The sequence below is a fragment of the Pocillopora verrucosa genome, chromosome 9, assembly GCF_036669915.1.
Source record: "Pocillopora verrucosa isolate sample1 chromosome 9, ASM3666991v2, whole genome shotgun sequence".
Taxonomy (NCBI): Eukaryota; Metazoa; Cnidaria; class Anthozoa; order Scleractinia; family Pocilloporidae; genus Pocillopora; species Pocillopora verrucosa.
Genome location: NC_089320.1, coordinates 16,972,100 through 16,999,363, shown reverse-complemented (window position 1 = coordinate 16,999,363; position 27,264 = coordinate 16,972,100). Strand labels below are relative to the sequence as shown.

At 38.3% G+C, this 27,264-nt stretch overlaps 3 protein-coding genes and 1 pseudogene across 3 annotated transcripts; 1 reads left to right on the top strand and 3 right to left on the bottom strand.

Annotated features, from left to right (window-relative positions):
- Window positions 1–449: 449 nt before the first annotated feature.
- Window positions 450–1,471, bottom strand: LOC136283521 (uncharacterized). Its single transcript, XM_066172494.1, has 2 exons — window positions 1,342–1,471; window positions 450–667 (listed from the first exon to the last, which is right to left on the bottom strand). The coding sequence occupies exons 1-2, from the start codon at window positions 1,469–1,471 to the stop codon at window positions 450–452; spliced, it is 348 nt and encodes a 115-aa protein (XP_066028591.1).
- On the bottom strand, window positions 494–26,000 carry LOC131795944 (mitochondrial carrier homolog 2). The gene is made up of 14 exons (XM_066172179.1): window positions 25,850–26,000; window positions 23,425–23,476; window positions 22,625–22,682; window positions 21,107–21,155; window positions 20,911–20,964; window positions 20,761–20,796; window positions 20,063–20,120; window positions 19,804–19,855; window positions 19,233–19,292; window positions 16,866–16,946; window positions 15,291–15,374; window positions 14,429–14,525; window positions 1,238–1,471; window positions 494–667 (listed from the first exon to the last, which is right to left on the bottom strand). Exons 1-12 carry the CDS (start codon window positions 25,991–25,993, stop codon window positions 14,513–14,515), a joined length of 741 nt encoding a protein of 246 aa, XP_066028276.1. The 5' UTR covers window positions 25,994–26,000; the 3' UTR covers window positions 494–667; window positions 1,238–1,471; window positions 14,429–14,512.
- LOC131786354 (uncharacterized) lies at window positions 1,755–6,650 on the top strand (annotated as a pseudogene).
- On the bottom strand, window positions 10,106–11,365 carry LOC136283520 (uncharacterized protein KIAA1958-like). The gene has a single exon (XM_066172493.1). The coding sequence runs from the start codon at window positions 11,363–11,365 to the stop codon at window positions 10,106–10,108; it is 1,260 nt and encodes a 419-aa protein (XP_066028590.1).
- Window positions 26,001–27,264: the final 1,264 nt, after the last annotated feature.

Sequence of the window (27,264 nt, the reverse complement as noted above, 5' to 3'; positions counted from 1 at the left end):
ACTGCCGTAAAATTTACATTACATATATCACCGACCGGATTTTAAAATCCGTAAAATCTTACATATAAACATCACCGACTGGAAGAAATTACGCCGTTAGTTTATTAACAGGAGTACAATTTTACAGTATGTAAGTAGCGGAAGTGTTTATTCTTTTTTTCTATTATGTTTTAGCGAGGCCACTTTAGTAAGTGGTGCGACAAATTTTTAGTCAAGCCTGAAAAGTGACAAGGTATGGATAGCTTCTACGGGCATAGCGTTTATAACAATTTTATCACTGTAGAGTGGTATATGTGCTCCTACGATAAACTAAGAAATTTATCACAGTCTAGTTTGAATTCGAATGTCTTGTCTTGCTTTTTTTTGTGTGAGCGTGGGTGTGTATGTGTGGATGTGTTAGGATGTGTTATCGTTCCAGTTCGCAATTTCAAGACCAGTCACTACCCACATTATCCCTTGCCATGTGAATTTAGAAATGATGCACTATCCGACATTTCACATTTAAAACACTCTTTATTAAGAAGTTTTAAGATTTTGGACAGTGCCGTGAAAGTGGTAATGAATACCACCACGTCACTGTCCCTTTTGTATTCTTTTCTATCTCGACCCCTGGGCCTTCGGCATTGAGCCCGAATATGGCCTACGGCTCCACAGTTGTAACATTTCTCTGCAAGGAAATAAAGACTTTTGTTATAACAATAGCTGTAAAAACCATGTGACCCTTCGCGCGAAATCATGAAAATTACATAGTCTCTACGATTGAATAACAGTTGTGTCTTTTGCAACGAAATTAAAGTGGATTGCCATTTCATTAAGAGAGGGTCACTTGTATCTCCATGCGGCCATGTCCTTTTCATTAAACAAATAGGAGTGAATCACTAGAAGACCTCCCGCAAAAATGTGACATGTGTAACATGTTATTTTTACATGTGAATGCCAACGCTATGGTTACAAAGTAATTCGTACGCAAATGAAATGGTTCGGTGTTCCCTTTACGTTTCCTTTCTGTTTGCCCGTTAGCTTGTAATTAATTTTAATTTAGGAAAAAACAATATTTCTCTCGATCACTGCTCGCACTCCCGAGACATATTCAACACTCGAAGGGATGTTTCGTATGTTAATGCGCCATGCTATATCATGTATTTTAAGTTTGAAAAATAGGCGAATAAGACTTGGGAAAACCAAATTAAACGGTTAAAAATGTATCCAACGGTAGGAAGCAGTTTAGATTACTAACTGGGACGACGTGGAGGTTGACGTGTAGGTTACCGTAAGGGTTGACGCGGTTGGAAAGTTGTCTCTCCGCGCCGTTCGTCCTCGACCCTCCTCTCTTGCCTTAACCTGTCTCTGTCCTCCTGTCTGCTTCTCTCCCTTTCTCTTCTCCGCCTCTCTCTATCTTCCTCTCTTGGGTCTTCTTCCCTCTCTCTACTTCAATACGGAGCAACTCCATGGCATCATGGATTTCAGCCATCTGAAAGGCAGAACCCAAATAATTCAACGTACATCCAATATTTTTTACCAACTATATAATTTTACACTGTCCGACCTTTTTCGACTTTCGAGGAATAGCACGCTAAGACTGACACATCATGATTCTAGGAGATGTAAATAATTAAACTTAACTAGAGAAATACAAAAAACAAAAAAAGTTTTTTATAAAACTGAAAGGACACTTCCAGCGAACACATGGAAAAACTAGTTGTAATTGAAAACAGTGGAATCTCTTAAACTTTAAATGTATAATGAAAGCTTGAATGACTCAAACTTTTCATAGTAGTGCTTTGATAAACCTTGTACAAATTAGAAAACTTGACAGACTTACGGTTTTAATTGATGCGAGTTACTTTGGAAAACTGATAAAATATCAGAATGGTGTGAGAGAGGAAGAGTTAATCGTATGATTAAAGGAAGTAAGAGAGATAAATTCTCGACACCAGAAATGCAGACGCCTCTAGAAAAGTCTCGTACCTATTCTACCGGTTCGGAGCTAATGAGGCTGAAATGTTCCGATGATTGGTGGTCAAAAGTGTTACGAAAGTCAGTAAACCTAGAGTATGTAGACATCAACTTCAACATAACTAGATACGACTCGTTTAACAGGGTGTGGAGACAACATAAAGTTTCCGAGGAAGGTAAGGAATTTTTGCGCCGTCCGCGCAACGACCTTGTTCTCGATTCTGCGGTCGATCCTTTTAACGAGGAAAAAAAGAGAAAGCCGCCAAAACTTACTCACACATGTCCAATACACCTGCCCTGAGTCGGGTTACCTTCACCCGCAGGCGGATTGAGTCCTATTGCGACCGGAACCGGAAATGGCCGTATGGCGCTTGACTGGTGGTACCGGAAGTAAGAGGTTAACATGAGCGAGGGGGATTGAAGATATTGGCAAACAGACTCGATCGGATCCGATGGAGACAGTTCGTCCTGGCACGAGTCGATCGAACTCCCCCGAGGTCAGTTTGCAAAAATATCTCTCATCCATGAGGCGAGACAATCGCGCTACACTTGAAATGTACGTCATTCTTAAAGCCATGACGCGAAAAAAGCGCGCTACATATGTAACATTGGTCGTTCTTAGAGCCATAAGGCGAAACAAGCGCGCTACACTTGTAACATCCGTCGTTCTTTAAGCCATGAGGCGAGAAAAACGCTACACATGAAATAAACGTCGTTTTTTGGGCCATGAGGCGAAACAAGCACGCTACAATGAAATATGCGTCGTTCTTAAGGCCATGAGGCGAATCAAGCGCGCTACAATGGAATATACGTCGTCTTAAGCCATGAGGCAAAACAAGCGCATTACACATGTAACATTCGTCGTTCTTTAAGCCATGAAGCGAGGCAAACGCCACACTTGAAATATACGTCGTTCTTTAAGCCATGAGGGGGGAAAAAGCGCCCTACAAAGAAATATAAATCGTTCTTAGTGCCATGAGGCGAAACAAGCGCGCTACTCATGTAACATTCGTCGTTCTTTAAGCCAAACGCCGCTACACATGAAATTTACGTCGTTCTTTGAGCCATGAGGCGAAACAAGCGCGCTACAATGAAATATACCTCGTTCTTAACGCCAATCCGATGGAGACAGTTCGTCCTGGCACGAGTCGATCGAACTCCCCCGAGGTCAGTTTGCAAAAATATCTCTCATCCATGAGGCGAAACAAGCGCGTTAAATATGAAAAAGTCGTTCTTTTTACAACCCCTCCACATCCTCGACGTTACCATAATATCATCTAAGTGTCTATCTTTCTGATATTTAGCGGCACATTATTCCAAAGTCTTGTTGCTGATACAGCAAAAGAACGGCCTCCTTCAGTGTCACGCTTATAATAAGGACAGATAGAATTATAGCTAGCATACCGCGTGCTTCTGTTACGTTGTGTATTGTTAATCGTCAAGTGTTCATTGAGATAGTTCGGAAGAGAGCCATTTACGCGCTTCTAAAAAATAACACATTTGTTAATTTTACTGTTCATAAAAAGGTATCCATCCCAGCTTATAGAAAGTGTCAGAGAGGGTGTTAGATGGTCGGAATGTGAAATGATTCTAGATGCACGTTTCTGTAATTTCAAGACTCTGTAAAGTGGTTCCTTGTCACATGTTGACCAAATGACGTCAGCATAGCTCATTACTAGGCGAATAATGACATTGTTGAGCAACAGTCGCTGTTTAAGTGACAGAAAGGGCCTAATTATACTCAAAAGACCTATGCGCGAGGCAAGCTTATTGCAAAGATTTTCAACATGACAATCAAATGAGAGTGAACTATCGATTGTTAAACGTAAAAGTGTTGGACTTTTTCCATTTACGAGCCTATTGTCCTCAACTGTGACAACAAGTTCATTATTGATCTTAGACGCCAGGCGCTTTCCGGTGATCGTTAAGGCTTTAGACTTTGACTCGTTGATTGGGAGTTTATTTGTGACGTATTTCATCGGCGGAGATATTTAGTGAAAGTTTAAGTTCAGGTAAATTATTAAAGTGAGCAGATGCTGCCAGGGCAACCCGTCTCCATCGGATCCGAAGGAGGCCATTTGCCGACATTTTCCATCCCTTTCACTATACTCAACATTGCTATATATTTCTAAGTGTCTCGCGAACTGACACGGGGCGATGTCCGATGGTCTCTTTCCACAGCGACCCGTCTCTATCGGATCCGACGGAGTCCGTTTGCCGACATTTTCCACCCCTTTCACTACTCTACCTTGCTGTATATTTTCTAAGACTATCGCGAATTGACATGCGGCGAGTCCGATGGACTCTTGCCACGGCAATCCGTCTCCATTGGATCCGACGGAGTCCGTTACCGACATTTTTCACCCCTTTCACTACTCTACTTTGCTGTACGTTTTCTAAGTATCTCGTGAACTAACACGCGGCGAGTTCGATATACTCTTGCCACGGCAACCCGTCTCCATCGGATTTGATGGAGTCCGGCCGTTTTCCGACATGTATTTCCATCCAGTCCGCAACTCTATACTTTGTTGTATATTTACTAAGTCTCTCGCGAACTGACTTCCGGCGCGTCTGGTTGTTCATGACCTAGGTCCATCGGACTCAGTTTGGGTGTATTGGACAACCCAAACTTACAAGAAAAGGAGTGGACGTGGACACCATCACCTACCAAAGTTAAAGGAAGTTTTGAAGCATTCTGATACTTGGCACAAGCTGACAGACAAAGATCAATACGAATTTCCCGGATTCGAGACTGACCTACAGTCCTCACAGAAACCATTGGCCAACTTAAGAGATTAGCGCAGGTTGCCTTTTGAAGCCAATACTCGGCCACATTTTATCTGGGATGACAACCAACTGCCAATAAGAGGCTCGCAAACAAAGAAGCACAACATAATTTTAGAAGGTAAGAAGACATCCTTGTACGTGAGACGGGGGCCTTGTGAAGGCGTGAAAACTTGTGCTGGCCCTGACTGTGAGTATGTGGTCTCCAACAGACACAAGATAAATCGATGCTTACGTCAAAGGGAAAATTAATCTCTTCTTTCATCTGCACCATGTAGTGTGCAGATGGTCTACATATGGCCTTGCAATGACGATGGAAGGCGATGGTTGGTCTTGTACCGGGATCTCGACACAATCACAAAAAGCCAGCTCCACACAGCATGTCAAGCAGAGTGAAAGAAGCCATCCAAAGAGTGGTTTCCGATGACAGCTAAAAAAAAAACAAAAGACAGTATGAAGGGCCTTGGAATTGGTTACGTCCCAGCCGAAGCTAGTTCGCCTGCAGCAAATGCCGACTGCGTTTAAAAAGAGAGGAAGATAGCCCTTGGCAAATGGACGTCTGTTTACAGAGAGCTACGCCCACTCGACGAGGTGCTCCGATTCGATAAAATTCGGAAAAAAGTGAAAAGCAACCAGTTGTATGGTGATTGAATAAGTCAACCAGATGATGGGTCAATATCAGATGAAAGGGAGCGAGTACCTCTTTACTTCTTGCAGAAAGTATGCCTTCTTCATGGCTCCATTTCAATCTGCACTGTTGAGTACAACAGATAATTTATTCATGGACGTTACTTCTAGTGGTAATGACTTCTTCCCATACCTCCTAAACGTTGTTTCTTTTAACGACGAAACGTGCGTGTATAATGCGGTAGCAATAGTTATATGTAGTAGGCAAGACAGTGAGAGTTACGCTAAGTCCATCGCCACGATTTTTAAAAAAGTGACGTTTGATCATGCCCGCTTCGCAAATGGCAAGAATTTGAAATCTATCACGGTTGACTTTGATGATGGACAATTCAAAGGACTTCAACAGTGTCTGGGTGAAGACCTTTCCCGGAAAGTGATCAGGGGATGCAAGGTTCACTGGCAGCGATCAGTTAAAAGAGTCTGCAGGCTTGTTTGCAGGAATGACACTGAAGTTCGCATATTAAAAGCCCTAGCAAGCAAAATCGAAGACGAGTGTGAAAAAGAAATGTTTTGTTGCTTTTCGATGCGCTCTCTGGCACCAGAAAATTACAAGAAGGAAGGCAATTTGTTGGCAACGACCTATTCTCGCAATTTGACACCAACCACAACAAAGACTGGACGAAGCTAGAGCATTGGAGTAAATGGTGATTCCGCGTAAATCACCTGACCATGTTTACAAGGGCTTTTAAGGAAATGGACGACGAGGATTGAGAACAGGGACCAAGCACTATCAATCCTGTCGAGTCTTTAAACAGGCAGTCACTTCAGGAAGGTGATAATATACTTCATGCTTTGATGGAGAACATTTACCTGGAAAATCGCCTCTGCGCTGTGAAGACAGCAGTTTGCAAAGAGAACGTGACAATGTCCTACAAATCATCACCTGGCAAGCAGAAGGCTAAACGAAAGCGCACAAGTCAAGGCAAGTGTGGTGACGAAGGTCCGTCGGATAAGCGCAGACATATATTAAGCAATAAAAGAAAACAAAATAGAAGAGCCTTGATAAACCGTTTAATTGATGTGGAATACGACGAGAAAGACAAATCAGGTGTAGTTACAAAGTAATGGGATGGCGAAAAGGCCAAATCGTGGCCTACAGAAAATATGAAGGATACTTAGTTAATTTTGCCGATTGAATTGACAGCAATGGCAGAGTCATTGAAGGGTGGTCAGACTGGATTGAGGATTTTAACGGTAAAGATGTCCGTCTGTTGGCTGAGTGAAACTGACGAGCCACGCCATTGAAAACATCTAATGAACAGTTGCTCTACCTATGTACAACACTTGAAGCCACACTTTTGGAACTAGATAACATAATGGCTGTAATTGCCATACAGGCGTTACGCTCTCCTGGGAAATAGTGAGAGGCACGTAGCCTGGCAGGTGTCATTGAGGAAAGTAACGAGAATCCACCGCCAAAAACTACACTTAACTAATAGGTTTTAACGATGCAATTTGCAACGCTTGCTATAAAATATGTAACTAACCTTATGGAATACTCTCTTTCATATTTAAGAATATAAGGGTGTCTAGCAAGTCAGTGCTTCAAAGATAAGTAAGACCTTTACAGGTGTATCTCGGCAACAATGAGTGCACTTGGTTTGTGGATGACAACCCCAGCATAATTGGTTTTATCCCATGTCCAAAAATCTTAAGAACGGGAACGCATGACTGGGTCATGGGTTTCTGGATGTGGTCACACGAAGTATAGTACAACTGATTGTGAGTGGATAATACCGCTTTTATCGGAGAAACCGAGGAACCAACCTGTTTGTTATGAAATAAACTAGCTTTAAAAATGAGCCCGTCTTCAGCACTTTTGTCGTAAATGTACGTATGAAGTTTTAAGCCGTAACTGAAGGCGTAAATCGTTATCCCTTGTCAGCTTTTGTGCGGTCAGTTCACCGGATCAAATCTTTTGAGCTGAAAATAAACACTCAAAATGCAAATGGTTGCACACTTCCTGTGTAGCGATATGAATCACTCATTGAATCTAGCTTTCATATTGCTCACGACAATAGCTACTTCCGAAGAACAGCGAAAACTAAACGCGGTGGGTGTTCAGTTAGCTGAATTAGAAGCAGGGCCAGTCCGTAATATTTAACGCCAGTCGGTAAGATTTTACGCCAGTAACTAACGGCGTAATTTCTTCCAGTCGGTAGTGTTTATGTGTAAGATTTTACGCTAATAACTAACGGCGTAATTTCTTCCAGTCGGTAGTGCTTGTGTGCAAGATTTTAGGCCAGTAAATAACGGCCAGTTCCCACACCGAACATGATTGTTTATCATTCTTTTCGGTTTGCAATTCGCAAGCGAAGAATGGTGCGGTCCTTGTTGTTGTTTATTTCATGTGTTTGAGAAGTACTCATATTCCTTGTCTTTCCACATGACTTCGATTGCGCTTTTCTTATCTTATGAATATCGAACCAGTTGTAGTTTCCATCGCATTTTAATAACAGAAGTACATCATTTGTAATAAAGTTCAAGCCCTTTCCTGAGCTGGCTGATATCCTGTTGTGTGAACAGTGCGAAACCTCAGGCGGATACTCAGTTATAAACTCAAGCTCAAAGGGGCCGTGTATTCTCTTAACCTAGGTTTCCGAAAATCAATCCCACAAGGACAGCTGATTATTTATTAAAAAGTTAGCTTTTGTTTTGTTAAGGGAATTATTTACAGCAACGAAACTCTAGAGCACTGACCTTCGACGCACTTAGTGCGAAGGAGTGGAATGTCATGGGAACAGAAATGAACACACTACATATTCTTAACATAGATTTCGCCATGGAAAACAAACAAACGCAACAAACTAAACATTCTGTAACAGGAGTTTTTTGGTCCTAATCTTGACTCTCGTTTAAAACGTTTTTTGATTTATGGATACATTTGCTTGACAACGGTTTTAAGCTACAGCTAGTTAAATATTAAAAAAATTCAAATGACACGTACCATCCATGTTTAGAAATTCCGTGTTTGAGTTAAAACCTGTCCTTCTTGATCACAAAAAGCCCCTCTCACACAGAAAAGGTTTTTCCTCGCACAAAGGGCGAAGGCTCTGCTCAGAAATTAAGAAATTCTATTGACCCGTACTGGTAAATTCTTTGGTGGGAAAAATGTATAGTCCGAAAACAAACACATCGTTATCTCTCTCAAAAGAACTTCTGTTGGCTAGTGAGAAAACCAGAATAGTGACCGAATAGTGGTGAATAGTGACGAATAGTGACGAATAGTGACGAATAGTGACGAATAGTGACGAATAGTGACGAATAGTGACGAATAGTGACGAATAGTGACGAATAGTGGCGAATAGTGGCGAATAATGGCGAATAGTGGCGAATAGTAAAAATAAATGAATTAATAATGAAATAAAAATATTTATTGCCCTGTTTAGTAGATTTATTGGATTCAAATGTGTGTATATCCCGGTTATTTGACAAAAAAGGCATAGGGTAACATATAAATTGTGTTTCAATCATGTATGCTATCATTCTGAAATAAATAAAACAGAGGGACTACTTATCTGATTCGCAAACAAACGAGTTAATCACCGACACCGGGATTCCTCGCGACTCCCCAAGGTTTGTTCTCCAATTTGCCTGGGCTGCTACCAATCACTTCTTGCCCAAAAACCAACGAAACCTGCGAAGTAGAACTGTGGTGGCTACTGTTGCTTGCCGATATTTTTCGTCGGCAAAACGTAGAAGTCAGTAAATGTGACCGATTCTGCCCGGGAAATTTTATTATCTGGAGCTTGGATAAGTCAAGAGAGTTTCATTGACAGCTGGATTACACTCCATGATGTGAAACCACTTATAAAATCATCGCGCTTTTTCCTCGCTTATTTTGGCACATACAAAAAGGAAAACGTGAGGCAACTTAAATATGATTCATACTAACCTGTGAGTATCATTTAGCACTGGCACAAGTCGAGTAAACAGGCACACGCATGACTTCACAGAGGAGGATCGAAAACAGGAGTTGGCGATATTTTCTATAACAATTATAGTCCAGTGTTTAGGTGCCAGTTTCGAATTCACATGACAAAAAGTTAAAGTAATAATGGTCTGCCTCCCCCGCCCCCCCCCCCGATAAAATGGTCCAAAAAAAATAGTCCAAAAAATGCTCCAAAAAATGCTCCAAGAAATGCTCCAAAAAATAGTCCAAGGGTCCAATGATCTAGTCCATATGTTACCCCATACCTTTTTGGTCATATAATCGTTATATACACACATTTGAATCCAATAAGTATAGGAAATCGTATGAACGCGAGTGCATTTCGTGATTTAAGGGCACGAGTGATGTTTTGAAAGTTCTCAAAATTGCACGAGCCGTAGGCGAGTGCAATTTGAGAACTTTCAAAACATCACGAGTGACCATAAATCACTAAATGCACGAGCAGGTTCATACGATTTTTTATTTATTATATTCTCGACAAAATTACTCCATCGTGCTACTCTGCACGCCTTACAAAAAACACTTCAATGGGTTCCAAAATGCTCACATGTTTTATTTGAACCAATCAAAAATGTAATGTTGTGACGGGTAAATCAAGCGTGAAGTTCTTGAAAGTTTCTCAGAAAATATTACAAGCCGAACTCAAAAGCTAAATTTCAGTTATTAAAAGCGGCAAGAGTACTTAAGCCCGCCAAACTGTTTTCAAATGTTTGATCTCAATCGGCCTCAGGGAATAACATTCTGACTTGTAGACTTTGGGGAACTGCATTGCCCCTGAATCACGTTAAATGTGACTTGACAGTTGTGAAAGTTGTTCACAGTGAAAGCATGGCCGCTTGTTTTCACCTGTTCACACGTTGAAGTCGTTGCAGGAGAAGACCACATTGGTAGACCAGGAAAACTGCTGGAGGCTGCTGACTGTGGAGCATTGCTGATAATGTTTGAAAGCTGTCGCTGTTCCTTCTCGCTACCTTCATCGTAGTCGTTAAGAGACTTTTCAATTGCGTGGCCGGTCACCTGGATTATCGACTGCCTCGCGACGCTTGCTGCTCTGAGTTTCTTCACAACTGTCTTCCTTGCGGTGTGGTTAGTCAATTTCTTCTTGCTTGTTTCCAGAGCTGTGTTCTTGACGACGCTCTTCATCATATTGTCGATGCTGTTTACGCCGAACCGCTGCTTCTTGTACCAAACATTTGTTTTGGGATTTTCGATTATGGCAAGGTAAAAAGGACCTTTGTCGCGCAGCTCTTGAGGACGCCTACTGAGGTATTGCTTCAGTAACTCAACAGGACATCTCTGACCGCCAGTAGCGAACATTTTTGGCAGAATACTACGATGTTTTGTGTTCAGTCCTCCCTGCCTCGTCTTTGTAGGATTTTCTTTAAATGTGACGTACTCTGTGCCGCTGTCGTCCACACAAAAACTGAAGTCCTCGACTTCCATTGAACGGTGTTCCTGTCTTCCCCTCAGGCCAAAATGTTGAGTCAAGATCCACCACATCGTCTGGGAAAGAACTCTTGGACTGCAGTCGCCGAGACTTTGTTCACTCCATAGCATTTTTTCTTCTTCGGCTGTCAGTGCGTTCGCGGCGTTGGGTCTCTTGCCTTTTCCTTGTTGACGGAGACACTTCACTTTTCCTTCGAGTACCAACTTCGACTGGTGAAACTCTCGGTCTCGTACAATAGAGTACTTGTAGTCATGCTCTTTTAAATAGCGGTCGAGGGCTGCCAGCATGGATTTTAAACTCTCAGGTTCGTACTCACACCCGTCTTTTGTGCGTATTTCTGTGTAGAAGATTTGCAACATTTTATCGAGTTGTTCGTGCTCGTATTCTTCTATTTTTGGGTTTAATTTTCGTTGAGTCGCCCATGTTTGCCGGACATTTAACCAGGTCTGTGTAGCTTTCAACGTGTTTTTGTTTTTCGCATTTTCTTTAAGTTGCTCAACGATGTTTTGATTTGACAAAGCAAACCGGCTGTCAGCCATTTTTTTATAATTTGGTGTTCAAATTTGGCGCTTCCCCGGTGTTTCCATGGCAACTTCTCCGTATTGCACTCTATAACCTCTACTGCACTCTATAACCTATTTATGCATTCATCATTGACCAATCAGAAACGCGATATTTTGTTGAATATATAATAAATCTATGAAATAGAGCAATAACTATTTTTATTTCATTATAAATTCATTTATTTTCACTATTCGTCACAATTCGCGACTATTCGGTTACTATTCGGATTTTATCACTGGCCACTTCTGTTGCAAAGCTAGACACCGTACCCCTTTCGACACCAAATTTAAAGAAATGGTTCTCAACACTACAATTCTTCTCTCAATTGCTGTAACATACAAAGATAAATGAGGTAAATACTTTCCACCCATCATTAGGGGTGGAAAGCTTGTGCACTTCGGGACCTTAGAGATTTATAGGAACGCATTAGTAATTTAACAAAATTCTTCTATATGTAGGAAAAATATTGAAGGAAATGAGTCTTGTTCGCAAAAAATCCTAAAAAAATATTGGATGTCGATTACATTCCTTCGCTTTATTTAGCAGTGCACTCATGCCTTGCTGCAACGTTTTTTATTTCCTTTGATGAAAAATGCATTACTCGAAACAGTGGCTGCCTTGGAATGAAAAGTTACATTCTCAATGCATAAAAATTGTAAAGTTTATCTTTAGAGCTCAAAGGTATTGTTCTGCTTTTTCGACTCAGTCTGTTGTTTTGCATTCCCGGCCTCTTTAAACTATTTAGACTTAATTTTTCTTAGCAACAGTTTAATGTAACAAGTATGATCCTACAGTGTAAGTATCATATCCATTGTTAGAGGAGGACGTGTTTGCATTTGTTGGTTAGAAAAATCCGCTTTCCTAAGCTAAGTACTTTCTCTAAACAAACCGCAAAAACTCTTCGGATAAAAGCAAAAATAAACTAAAACACATAGTTACTGCTTTGTAGAATTTTCAGGATATAGTTCACAATCTTACTTGACTCGCTTCTCTTTTTTGTACTGTGATACGCTCACAAAAGTGTTTCTAGGAAGAGAGAAGTTGTATGCGACAATGGATACCTTCAATGAAATGACCCTCCAGACGAATGTAGGGACAATAGCATTCTCACAACGCACTTCTACTTAAAAGAAGAAACTGGCTCGAACACGCTTGCTGAGTACGCTAGAGCACACTTAAATGTGCATATACTTTTGTTTCATATAACACCCTACAACCAATACAGCGTGCGCTGTTGAAAAATGAAGCACGAGCAGGCAAACACGCAAAGCGTGTTAACCTTCGAATACAAAAGCTAGCGTGCGAGCGGACACAGCACACCAGCATGTAACCTCGTGTGCAGCAGGCATGTTAACTGAACGTAAAGCTAGAGTAATCATTACTCAGTCAATGTACTCTCATTCTTGAAGTAAAAACCAAAGCTCGTATCGATGTTTATAATTTTCAACTTCCTGATCAGAAAAAACAAAGTTGAAACATTTGGCCGCGAACGAGTTGCAAGGATTTAAAGCAGGCGCTCAAATTACTTTTTCCATGTGGAGAGTTTACTTTTAATGATGTTTGTGGCATGTCGAAGCACAAAATATGTTACCCAGTGCCGGACAAATTGCGACAATCGCGCAAGACATTCATGAATCGCCATAATGTATAGCCGGTAACGGCCAAAACATTTGTGTAAAAGTATATTCCATCGGATGGCCGGAGCTATTTTTTAAGGGATGGTAAACAATACCAAAAATGAGAAATAATGTTGTTGTCAACAACTCATTGTTTTCGAGAACACTACGAATCTCAAGCGAATGATTTCCCTTAGTCACACGTCCAGTCACGTGCCTTCAACTTGATTCAATCAACGCAGTAAACAAATTACGAAAACCATCATGATTCTCGGAATTAGCTCACAAGCCGAAAAAATTCTCTTCGATAATGTGAAGGAGTATAACCTTTAATTAATTTTTTAATATTAGAGTTGTGACAACGGGAATGATCTTCGGCAACAAAGAAAAAAAATCACGGTAACTATTTTGTGCATACCAACAATGTTTACGCTTGGGAACCATACGGCGTTAAAATTCATTTGTCACAGCCATTTGCTTATTAATATTTAGCTTACCCATCGCGGTTGAGTGTTATTGAGTTCAAGTAATATGAAAATAACTTATGTTCACCACATATTAAAAAAACCAATCATAGCAATAGGGAGTTGATATTTTAAGTTGGTAAATCTTTTGGCAGTTTTCATTATCTGTTAAAAGCTCGTCAAAGAATATTAAATATGTTCGTTTTGTAACTATGTGATCTCTCACTTAAAAGACTTTATCTTAAGAGAGAACTACATTAACCCAGTCGATCTGAGACTACCTGATATCCAAAGAGTTCTGTGAATGGTTAAGAAAGTAAATTTTCTGAGTTGAAACGGTTTTCAGTGACTTGTCTTAAATGTTTGACTTGAAAATATTTACAAAATTTAGGGACTAATTATCTGTCTAGGAACTTTTTTTTTATTTGAAATGACCTTTTAACTGGTTCACTAGCTCTCGAATAACAGCCGTTCAATCAATTTAACCTTTTCACCCCCAGATCTGATTAGTAAATCTCCGTACTGTCTGCCAACCAATTCTCATGATGTCAGTTCGGATAATTTGGTGTTTGATCGACTATAATCTCCCAATTGACATTTTACTTCATTCTCATCACTTGTCTGCTTGATATTGTATAGATATTGTAAGGAGAAAATCTTTCTTGGTCACTCATGGGAGTTACGAGGTTGAGCTGGGACTTCCTCTCGACTGGAAAATGTGATTCGTCATTCTTTAACCTTAGGAGGATTTTTCGTTAAATTTATTCAGCGCAGAAAACATTCCCTGAAAGTTCTGTTACTGTACATCGGAAAACATACTTTACAATGGTTGTTGTTTTCTACCTTTGTAGTTTTTGTAACAACGCTGTTATCATCAGAATATTTTGGATAGTCAAGCTAATGAGTATTTTGGCATCGTTCTCTAATTTCGTACTGTAAAGTTAGTCAAACAACTTACAGTTTGCCGAGTTCTTCATCATTGATCTCTCTGTGCATTTCCCATTCCAATTCTCCAATCCTCTTCGAGTCCCTGTTTTCATCCTCATCTTCCGACTCTGCAAATCCAATAAAGAAATTCATCAGTAACATAAAACACACACGGTTAGCTTTATTTCGTCATATAAGCCATCTAGTATGTTTAAACTAGCACTACTGGTCTTACTAGAGTCCTTAGAGCCTAGCTTTAGGTGGTGTAAAAATTAAGGATTATTCTTCAAGCAACTTGTCGGTAAAGGGCAACGTCTCTTAATAATTGCTCGGGGGTTGATCGATGATCTTCAGAAAAACTTGCCAGACTTTTGGCAATTTCTCGGAAAAAAAATTATTTGACTGTTATCAAAAATTCTGCTCAATTTTTCGAAAAAGCGATTACTGATAACGACAAATTTCTTTTCAGGACGCCCCTTACTGAAAGATCACATTAAAAGATCTCAAAAAAACCTTCAAAACGAACAGAATTTTTTAGGTTGAAAAAGTTATCATCATCGTCAATGTTTGATTGATTGACAATATTAAGTCACCTCTTCTATGAACATATTTCACGCGCAAGTTTCTTTTAATTATAACATTACAGACAATGACAAAGAATTTCTTCAATACCAATGTTTACCATCAACAAAGTATCTGCCTGCAGTAATATCACTTCTTCAAACAGTACTGTAAGTCATCTCCTTCAAACAGACATCGAATAGATTGGGGAATGGAGAAAACTACGAAATACTTTTGTTTTTAAGCAAAATAAAATGTTCAGTTTACTGGACGCAAACCAGCCCCATAAACTATACATAACTTAATCAGTCGTCACAAACTAAATAACAAACCTTATTGGATGCTTCCCTCCATCTTCATTTTCCTCCCTTGTATCTCTTGATTTCCAAATTTTTGTTTTCATTCTATTCTTGACCCTGCCCTTGAAGAAAAAAGAATGTTATGAGAGTACATGTACGACTTTCTTTAAATAAGTGCTTCGTAATATCCAAAAATGTATCGTTTTTTTCGGCTGCGAACGAAAAAAGGAAAATAGCGGATAATTTTTATCAGCTTAATCCTAGCAATAATAGTTTTAGGCTTGCCATTTTAATCAACTTCAAGATATTCTCTAGAAATATGTCGAAGTTATGGGAATATTTGTCAGGCTAAAACATCGCTATAATAGATAGGTTAGATGAATTTTCATGTACGATAACCATTACGTAACTCTTTGACGCCAGTGTTTTATTATCAACAGAAACAAAGAAAAAGATTAATCACACCAAAAGCGCTCTAAAGTAAGGGAATATGTCATTTCTTTTTTTTTTCTTTCGACCCGGTTAGTTTCTACTTGCAGTCCGTTAAATCCAGATTTACGCGTTCACAGCACATCAGTCGTACATACATTTGTATGCTAGTATTGTTTTTGTTTGGTTGTTTTGTTTCGTTTTGTTTTTTATAAGAAACTATGGCGCGCAATGTACATCACATAACAAGCAGGTGCATAGTGACCAAGACAGAACTTCTCCTTACTACCATATCTGGCAGACGAGTGATGAGAATAAAGAAAACGTGTCAATTAGGGGAACATTAGTTGATCCAATGTCAAATCTCCAAACTAATATCATTGTCCTACCACTTAGTCCATCAGTGTGGGCGGCCGCACGAGAAATTATTTGGCCTAGCAGAGAGCCAAATAATTTCACGTTCAGCCCCACCTAACTCGGGCAAAGAGCAGTTTTTCATTAAACCACCTCTCGCTTCGCCTTACACCTTTTCCCGGCCCTAGCGCCCCATCGCGTCAGACTCTAATACGAGTGTAAAAGGAACGAGCAGCTGAGGGGCCATACAGGTCATAATTTGATGAATTCGGCTGCGAACTGTTGCTGAGATACTTGACAAAAAATGAAGTACAACAAAGGCAAATTGATGAAAAAAAACAATAAAGGTAGAAAAAGCACCTAGTGAAGACAAGTAAAGACGTTTATATCGCTTTGATCAACCACACGATGCTTTTGAAGTTCATTTTTTAAATATTTATTTTAATGAAACCAAGACATGTTTCGGATGAAGCATCATCCATTGTCAGTTGTACAATGAGAAATAAAATGAAATTATGCAATAAATAATATAACAAAGTGAGATGTTAATAAGAATATGGCAGACAGTAAGGAGAATTGCTAGTGAGATCTGGGAGTAAAAGGGTAAACCGTTAACCCCTAAGAGTGACTAGCATCTAATTTCTCCTCACAATATCATCCCCAAATCACACATTAAGGTCATGAGAATAAAGGATATGGTCAACCAGAGAAGCTCCGGATTATGAAACAAATTCTTCTCATCAGCACCTTAGGTAATGTATAGGGAACAGTTTGGAGAATATGCATACTGATTTTAGGGCGGAAGAGGTTAACTGAATTACTAACCAGGTTAAAAGTTGTCCGGTTTCTTTTTCCTCCCTCGAATTTCTTACTTCGAGAAGTTCACATTCTATGCTTGATGTTGTTCTAAAGAGAGAACCAAACTTCGAGATACAAATGAATTGATTTCTAAAACGTTCACATCATTCTTTAAGTATGCACATCAGTTTACTATGAATGCTTAAGAACGGTATCTATATCGAAAGAACTCCATCAGGAGATAATAAAAGTTTACATTCTAATACAGAGAAGAAACATTACATTCAACATCCTTCGAGAAAGTGAAAAGCAATTTGAGATAAAGGCTATTTATTCCCCGCACACGAAACTAATTATAACTCCCACAGCCATTAACGTATGTTCCGGTATCTGTGGTATTATGGCACATGTACTAAGAGCCTCGCTTCTTCTTCTCCTGGTGGGGCACCCTTAAGTAGTTTGTCAGATTTCTCTGACAGTTCACCGGTAACTATTTAAACACCTGGCGGAGAGTTATTGTGAATGTTGAATTTTCTCACCAAAGCACATAACACAAGGTTTCAACCAAGACCTTTCGATTCGGCTGATTCGAGCAGGCTCGAGATATCTGGTGACTAACTCGATGGAGACTAAATTACTCTGGTTTCCTAAACACATTCTACTTCAAAACGTTTTCAAAATCACCGGTTTTGCACTACAGGCACGGTTGGGAATCAGGGAAGTAATTACATGCGCGTTTACGACAAATCTAATTTTGACATGCTGTGAGCGCAACACCCATCAGTCATGTATTAATCCTCATCAGACTTAGAAAATATATCAATGATAATGATAATAATCATGGCAAAATATAAGTCATGTTAGCTGGTTGGTTTGTACAATAATATGATTATTTAAAAGTAGCGACGTATCCAAATAATTCAAAACATGCATCTTCTATTATAAGTTTAGTAGGGACTGGTCTTTCAAATTACTGTACATGTGATGCCCTTATACCAGATAACTTGAGTTAAAACATGACATATTACATAGAACTTATCTTATGAGGGAAAAAGTGGTAAGATCCTTAGCCCAAGTGGATTTTGTTAAATTTGATAATGAATCAATATGTAGAATAAATCCATACTTTTTCCAAATACTGGTGCTTCTTCTTTGATTCAAAAGGTGATGAAATTTTTTTGGGGGCAAATTAAAGATGTCTATCAGGTATACTATACCTGGAAAAGTACATATCTATACACTTGTACTTCTTTACTTCTGCCGACCTGCAAATTTACAAATCGTTTTTCCTTCATTGGCAGGTTTGTCAAGGCATACTGTTACTTAATTATCACATTAACTTGCTGATAAAGCTGAATACAAATAAGTGATATTATCTACTGATCTCACAGCATGAATCAAACTAGACAGCTGTAGTCAGTTGGATGATCATGCTACTTAGGAAATTTATCTTTTGTCTTCAAAATCAATAACAAGTGCTTTAGAGATGGACTAAGGTTTACCACCTGTTTGTTCATCTTGAATCACAAATCACCATCAAGGTTGTAAATTAAAGCACATGCACATTGCAAGTCTCAGTTTTTTTATGATGTAGGCTTCAAGAAATGTTTAAAAGGCGTGTGAATTACTATGTGGAAGGTATAATATCTTTCTTTTGCTTTTCAAATGCCTTTAACCTGCCTTCCAAATGGCAAATTTGGCATGCATGTGAAAAGTTGATGTGAAATACAATGAAAGCATGAAAAACATGTGAAGACTGTGAGTTAATTTTATCATTTTTAAGTACTGGGTTACAGACAAATATGCATCTGGTGAAAAAGTACAAATAAATCATATATATTAATTTTTGATATGATAAGACTTGCCTCACTGTCAATAGCATATTTGCTGACCAAGAAGCAAGCTCCTCGATATAACAAAAGGGACAGGACTTCTCCAACAAGGCGAGGAATGATACCACTGTTGACAGCAATAGATGACATTTAACAGGACACAAATTAAATACTATTGTTAGGTGATTCCTAGTTGAATTATTTCTCAACCAATAGCCACAAAACTCTCTTCTTTGCAAAGCCACTATCATCGTTAATAGTTGCTTTTGAATTAAGCAAAGTACTTGCTGAATGAGAAATTTCTAATTAAAAGTAACACTTCTTTTGTTCAAGCTACATTTTGTGCCTGGACCACTTGGCTACATTTGATTGATTTTCAGCCAAGAGTGCAACTATTGCTGATTCAACTTTTCAATTATTCCACTTAGAAAAAAAACTGATGATTATTGCAAGAAACTTCATAACGATTCAAATCATAGTCACAAAGGATAAAAAACATGAAATAAAAGTTTTCTTAATTTTAATGCCATAATGAGTCAGTAACAGAACATTCATTTCCTACCTAAAAAATCCACCAAGTCCTTCATTGTTATAGATCTCTTTAACTGATGCACATAGTCCACTGAAAACAGATTTATTAACACACTGGCAATAAGATAAAGATATTTAACATGTACATGTACAAGTCTTGTCCATGATTGGCACATTCAAGTAAAGAAAGGAACATTCAATTTATCATCCCTGTGTGTAGGATATCTTAACTCTTTAACTCCCAGAAGTAATAAACACATAACTTCTCTCTATAATTTCCATACATTATCCAAACATGTAATGAGAATATTGAAACTTATTGGGCAGAAGTCATTATCTTAATCTAACACCAAATTAGTCTCATAACTAATTCCCAATGATATGTGTTGCAGCTGGAGGGGAGATTTAATAATCAAATGTTGGGAGTTAAAGGTTAAAACAATAAAAAAGGTGCCGTTACATCTCCAAATAGTAAGTTGAATTTGAAAAGCGAGTAAATTTTGAGAAAATCTGCCAATTCAAGGAAAGAAGTATGCTTAAAATTTAAAAATTGTCAAATGGAGATGAAAATTAATGTAGCAGAATGTGGAAAAAGAACTGACCTGTAAATAGTTTCTTGACCAACAAACTGAACCATCATTCTGACTGAGAGCACTTGAAATTAAATTAGAGAGGTGTCATTGGTCAATCAATATTTGCTAAAAACATATATAAATATATAAATAAATAAAAATACAAATTACAGAAATTATAGACTACTTATCTACTTGAATTTTGTTACCTAGAAATTAATAGCCCTACATGTCTCACCCTCAATTGAAATTCTAGCCATTATGATCTAAGGTTCAGTTGTTACTTTACCATAAAATGGGTGACTGATAATGATACCACTGCATTTTGCCACAGCCTGTACACAGGTCTTAATAGAAAAAAAAATTTGTTAGTCTTTACATCAACACTGAGGTAAGTGACCCAGACCAGGCCTTCAGTACTTATCCTTTCTTTCAACACATAAATCCACTAGGAGTATGGCTACTTGACCTATGGATATGATCCTGATCCATTGCACAATAAACCCCCCACCCTGCATTCCATCACATTTTCCTGACAGTTTACAGGTAACCATTTATAATTATTCCTCTGATACATGCATGCATTGACTAAGAGGTAACAAAGTGTGTCAGAGTCTGACAGACACCACCTTGACCCGTTGACCCATAAGAGTGACTAGCATCTAATTTCTCCTTACAATATCACCCTGAATCAAATATCAAGGTCACAAGAATGAAGGAAATGATCACCAACTAAAGAAGCTATTGATTATCAAACAAATTCTCCCATTCAGCACCCTAGCAAATGTACAAAGAACAATATGGAGATTATGCATACTGATGTTAGGGTGTAAAGAGTTATTCAAAGTTCAAACCCATACCCATACCCATACCCCTCAGTCCAGAGTTTGGTGTACAAACTATTGTGCTAAATAATATATATTCTAAAAAGTCAGATTCCAGCGCCCCCATTTAAGCAAGGAGTAAGAGCAAAATTGGTCAAAATACCTCTTCAAAAAACTCTAGCAATTCTTCTTGCCTGCTCTAAAAATTTCAAGAAGAAACAAAGAAAAACAAATTAACGTACAGAGCTGTACCATTCAAATCATTGTAATTAAGATAATTATAACATATTAAAATAAAAAAGAGCAACCCCACCTTATTTTCTGGAGGAACCAGGGGGACAAGGGCATTGTCTTTTTTATCCATAGCCTATTCAATACACAATTCACATAAGACTATATCACAATTGCATGATGTAAGGTAAGAAATTCACATTTTATACTTTGGAAAAATCAAACTACAGAAGGAATGTGGTAAACTAATTATAGTTTAAGTGAATCCATAGTAATACCTGTAGCATTGTATTGTTTACAAGAGTTCCAATCAATGATGAGTAGACCCTAACAACAGTTATAGTGGAACAATTAATGTAATACCAGAAATAAAGTTTCCCAAAAATCATGAAAATTACCTTGGAGATTAGAAGGACTTACACCTCATAAAATTAAGCCAAGAAGAGAGCAGATACTTCAACACACAAAAATAAATCCCACAAAATATTTCTCTACTGATGAGCAAACTTAAAGGTCCTTTTATGTGGAGACATTAAGTGAGAGCACTTTTATTATAGAATATCAACATTCAAATCAACCTATTTACTTTTAACCCACTTTTTTTGGCAGAAATTACACATTATAGAGTTTTTTTTACTAGAGCCATGAGGCCCATCCAGGTGCAGCTTATCCTGGTTTCCATAGCATGAAGCCAAAAGAAATATTACTACTTCCCCCTGAATGGGATGCTTAAGTCCATCTCAAGGTTACCCCCTGTATTTCATCAGGCTTTCCTGACAATTAACCACCACCTATTTATACTCCTGGGTAAAGAAAGGTACTGTGAGAGTGAATTGTTTTGCCCAGGATCACAACACAATGACCCAGCCAGGTTTTGAATGTGGACTTCTACAACCGGAGCCCAGCGCACTAACCATTAATTAATAAATGTGATTCCTCAGAAAAAGAAACTCATCAAAAAATTTCTTTTAAACTTTCCTTAAATTCTTCCTACCGATGTTTGTTTGAAAAAAAAAACATTTCAAAAGAAAGATCACTCAGTGCTTGTGTAAGAGATATGATGAGCCAAATTTATACTCCACAAATGCCTGTACAGGCACTAATCATATGCATCATTTCATTGGTTCAAAATACATTTTGAGGTAGTTGGAGGCAAGGGTTTTAAAGTAAAGCTTGAAAAAAACTTGATAGTTAGAAACAATTTGATGCATAATATAAAACAATTTGATACATAATTTGTGGAAAAATCATGCAATTTTAGATGAAAAAACGTTCCTTGAGTGATTGCTTTAAAGGTCATAACTTTCATCATTGAGTAATGGGCCTTTTGTATGGTTTTAACCATCTTTTTTTCCCTTCAATGATTTCTTTTTTAATTTCTCTAATTAAAAGGGGATAATTTATTCACCAAAATTCTGCAACAAAAAATATAAGTCACCATGCTAGTTTAAGAGCTAAAGACAAGAGAACCTCTTTACCTGGTCCATTTATTGAAAAACAATATCATGATCTTGGAATTCCCCTGATGACATGACTTTATTACACAGGATGGGATGTGCAGTGCCTGAGGAATCACTTTAAAACACTAGGTGTCTTAATTACTAGAAACTAATCCCATACAAACAAGTTAAAATGACTTGATGTTTTTGCTTAGTAACAAGGACTGAGGCCTCCTGTCATTACAGTATTTAACCTGTAACATTTTTATTTCTGATCTCTTGCTGATTAATCAACAAGGTTTCTCACCAAGACAAAAAAAGTTACAACCTCTGGAAACCAAAGCATATATAGTTTACCTTGGCAACAATCCTCTGTAAAGTCCATGCCATCCATTTATCTTCTTTACATGACATGCTGCAGGATAAGGAGGTAAAAAAACAAAGAAACCTGAACAAATAGGTTACTTTTCTTGATTACCATGAATATCTTGGTGTTTATTTTTTTTTTCAACAATAGCTCTAGAGTGCCTTTGCACTCTATATAAATACATACTATCAACTAGAAATTGTGTTGTCATCTTCACATGCTGATCAAAAAAGTATAAATCTATATTACAGAAACTGTCCATCATGATTGTTTTCAAGACAATGCAAAGGACAAATGTAAGTCATTTGCCAGAAAACTAATCTGAATTTAGTTATAATGCTTTTTCACTGTAGACATATAACCAAATACAATAAGTGATCAGAAAATGGCTTATCAGAAATTAAAATAAGAATCACATGGAGCCAAATCAGAACTTGAAGTGAAAACAGCACAGCTGGAAGTGTGGGAAAATACATGTGAGAAAGTTGAAATTTAAAATTCCAGTTTTGCATCTGATTTGTTGAGAGGGTGGCAGGGGTTTTTCAGACCAACCACCAGGAAAGTAAAAAAAAAAAGACAATCCAAGTTTGCTTCCAACATCTGATTGATAATTACTCTATTTGATTCCTTTAAATGCAAACACAAGGCAAGCCATGTATCAATCCCCTCAAAGCTTACATTTAAGCAGTTTTTTATGTCCTGGTAATACGGTGCTGTATTTTTTTTTAATATGCCTTTTAATGAATTAGTGTGAAGAAATAATGAATAATAATCTTCTTAAATTCCTTACCATACTGGTAAAATGCTGTGAACTCAGTTGGAGAAATAGGTTCATGTCCAACCTTAACACAAATTTAAAATAATTTCATTTTAAACACTCCGTGACTAAAAGTATCAGGTGAAATACAATTCAGGTGATCAGTTAAAATGACCTGTGGAGATAGCTTTCCACTTACAATGCCTTGCCACCCAAGTTCTAAGCCTCCTCTAATTAAACCTTTAACTCCCATAAGTGACCAAGACAGAATTTCTCCTTACAGTATCAATACAATATCAAGCAGAAAAGCAATGAGAATAGAGAAAAGTATCAGTTACATGTAGAGGAATATTAGTTGATTCAATACCAAACTCTCAAAACTAACTTAATGAGATTTGTTAAAAAAAAGAGGAAATGATTGCCAAACTAAGAAGTTTTACATGTTAAATGAATTCTCCTTGTCAGGACCAAAGGAAATGTATAAAGAAGGGTATGGAGAATATGGATTCTGATGTTAAAGTGTAAAGGGTAATAAAGTTCAGTATTTGAGAAGATCATCAGGTTTGCCAAAATACCAATCTAATGTCTGAAAATAAGTCAGCCTCTGCTGATCTGATGTTGAGCACCAAACCAAACAAACCTGCCACATTTTACTGATGAAAACAATGCTCTAATTCATTTGTAAGCCTAAGACCATGAGTGGTGTAATATCTGACCTGAGTTACCTACAGCTGTAGCTGCGAGACCTTACTGATTCAAAATGAAGACCACCAGAGGAGTAGACTTCTCCTTGTTATCAACAAACTCCAGCTGTTCTTTTTGCTATGATCATGTTGATCACATTACTGTGCACTCTACTACCCTCACTACCCCCCCCCCCCTCAACTTCATGGAACCCATTATATTGGGATAAAGCAACCACTCCCTCACTTCGAATTTATACGTATTTTACCCCTGATGATATTTTCAGAGCAAGCAAGAAGAGAGAGTTTTGTTTTTAGTTTATAGAGGAAGTTTTGTCTCCTGTGGACATTTGTCCTCAGCTAGCCTTAAGTTCAGTGAACACCTATTGGCCCAATGCATTTGTTCCCTCTCATGAATATTTAAATATTGGTGTGGAAAGAAGCCAATATACTACTTTTGTACCAAAAAATTCCCTGTTAAAATGAAGGAAGGAGGTTCCACAGGATAGAAATATGAATACTGAGAGATGTCATGCAAACATTAAGTTGAACTTTGGGTGCCAGTGTCAAAGCGGTTATGGACCCCCAGATGCAGATTTGGACCCAAACTTTCCTTTCAGCATCATTTGTATCACATTTGGTACCTTATTCTATGTGCAAGCTTTTTTGTTATGTTCTTTTCAATCACAACACAAAATTCTCCAGTAGAGATAAAAATAATTAGCCATTTTATTCCAATTCTACTGCATTCATTATAGCGAATTGTACAGTATATGCAAGAATTAAATGCAACCAAACTACAGCATTTGAACTATTGAAATTGTTGCAATAAATCCTTGCTTCTTCTGATGTGAATCAACATTGATACGAATGGTCATAACAATAGTGGAGAGTATTGCATCCAGTCTAAAAAATAACTCCGTCTGATTTTCGTATTATAAATAACATATTTAAACAGTTTCTGAACAAGAACGAAGTAACTACTCTTACTACAAGTCGTTCGTAAAGCCTATTGTAGGTTATTGAACATCCACTCGACCGAACACTAACTAGACTAAAAAACCTAAAAGGATTGTTAGTTTAACTTATTTTCAATCATTAGGAATACAACAAGTAACACAAACACAACTGGATGTAAATTTTAGTGCGCGTTCTCGGCTAACGAAAAATTGAAAAACTTAATGTAACAGTAATGGGTGGAGCAGCAGAATTTCGTTGTAGGATGCGAACAGTGGATTCCCGATTTTTCGAGTCTCCATGGGAAATGAAAATCAGTTGGAGTAATTAGGTTGACTGGGGAAGGGGAACGACTTTTGGTTCGAGTTATCGAGGGTTACGATCGACAAATCGAGGACCCAAGCAATTGGGATTCCACTGAAGTTTCACACTTAGTGTTAGCATATCTATCACTTCATATTTCCCACCTTTTTCGAGAGAATAACAAAAATCAAACGTTTTCAAGTTTCACGGCTCGTTTTTAAGCCATTTCATTCTCGTTAACGAAAATCCTAGATTGTGACGGCATGCTGAGAAGAGGGTAACATACATGTAAATACGCATGTTTTGAATTAAAACAAACTTTAATATACTCTGCAACGTAAAGTATTATCTATTGCTAATAGAATGTTAAGGATGATGTTTTCACACTGTTTTGTTGAGGGAAGGGGGTCTAAATCCGCCAGCGGATTTGGACCGGAGGGTAAATATCCGCTTGGACACCGGTAAAGTATCAAAGTAAAATATCACTGTGTCATTTGACATTTATAGTCCATTACCTGCACCAGAAGTCGAACACATGTTAGTGGCTGAGCTGCTGCGGTCATAATAGCGTTGAAAACGAGAGTAGCTGTTGTGCCTTCGTTACCCAAGAGATCTTCCAGGCTTTGCCCACTTCCACTTCTCCCACGTGCAGCCGCCATGTTGAGTTGCTCGTCAGAATGAGGCTAGGCTTTATATTCATCCAGCGTCGATAAAATCTGGATCGGATCGGATCGGATCGGATCACGGATCAGTTCACGGACCGTATTATAGATCAGATCACGGACCGGATCACGGATCAGAGCAAGGGTCGGATCACGGATCAGATCAAGGATCGGATCACGGACCGGATCATGGATCATGAATCGGATCATGTCAATTGAAATTAGAAATTTTGCGTGACATGCCAAAATGAAGTCTGCGTGACATAATGGAGTGCAGGCCCCACTAGGAGTTTTCTTTTTTTTTTTTGCCCAAACACCCGATGTAGTCACTTTCACGACTGTGTCGAGGAGTGTTGTCAGTTGGTAAGTGAGTAAGCTAATCAGGAAGCATCATGACTCGCACAATTCTAGCTTGGCTACAATAATTTCAAAGTACGTTTGAACCAGGGAAGGTATGTTCCTCCACTTTCCCGCTGGTTATCTCGGTTTAAGAACCTGTGACACATTTTCTGTTTTGTCAGTGTTATTTTCCTAAGCTGCTTAGTGATCTGGCTTCCCTGTTTTCTAACAGGTTCCTGCATCAACGATGAGTTTGAAGCTAACATTATTAATTATAAAATAACATCACACCAATTGTGCATTCGTAAAAGTAAAGGAGCCTTGTGAGTTCAATGGAAGCTTATGTAGCTGTAAGATTGCTCTTAACCTGCATTTTGTTATAAAGCAAAAGTGCAAGTCTTACCAGGCTAGATGTAAACACATCTTTCTAATCCAAGTATCGGTAAACTTCTCCATTTCGTCCCCGCCAAATAGAGCATTTCATTAACTAATATTGATCAGAAAAAAACAAAATTCGTCCGAACGCCCTAAATAAAAAACAAACCTTAATAAAATGAGTAATCAGAGCCCCTGCAATTTCCAGACATGCACGCGTTGTCCACACGGTTTTCGAAAAAAACCCGGAACATTGAAAAACGTTAAGTCCCCCGGGGCGAAATTGCGTTCAAAATGGCGACTGAACGCGGACGATTTTTTAGTCTTGGCGGAATTGAAATTAATTTTTGCGACGAGAAAAATTCTCAAAAAGCTTCAATTAAAGTGCTCAGTAGAAAACTCAATTTGCCCGCCGGCGATCAATCTGAACATACCGACGAGCACGGCTGTTTACAACATGGTCAAATTTTTTTGATAAAAAGTGAGCCTTTGATTTGAATGGACAGGAAAATAATTCATATTTGAATCAGTTTTACATATTTTTTTTTTAAACT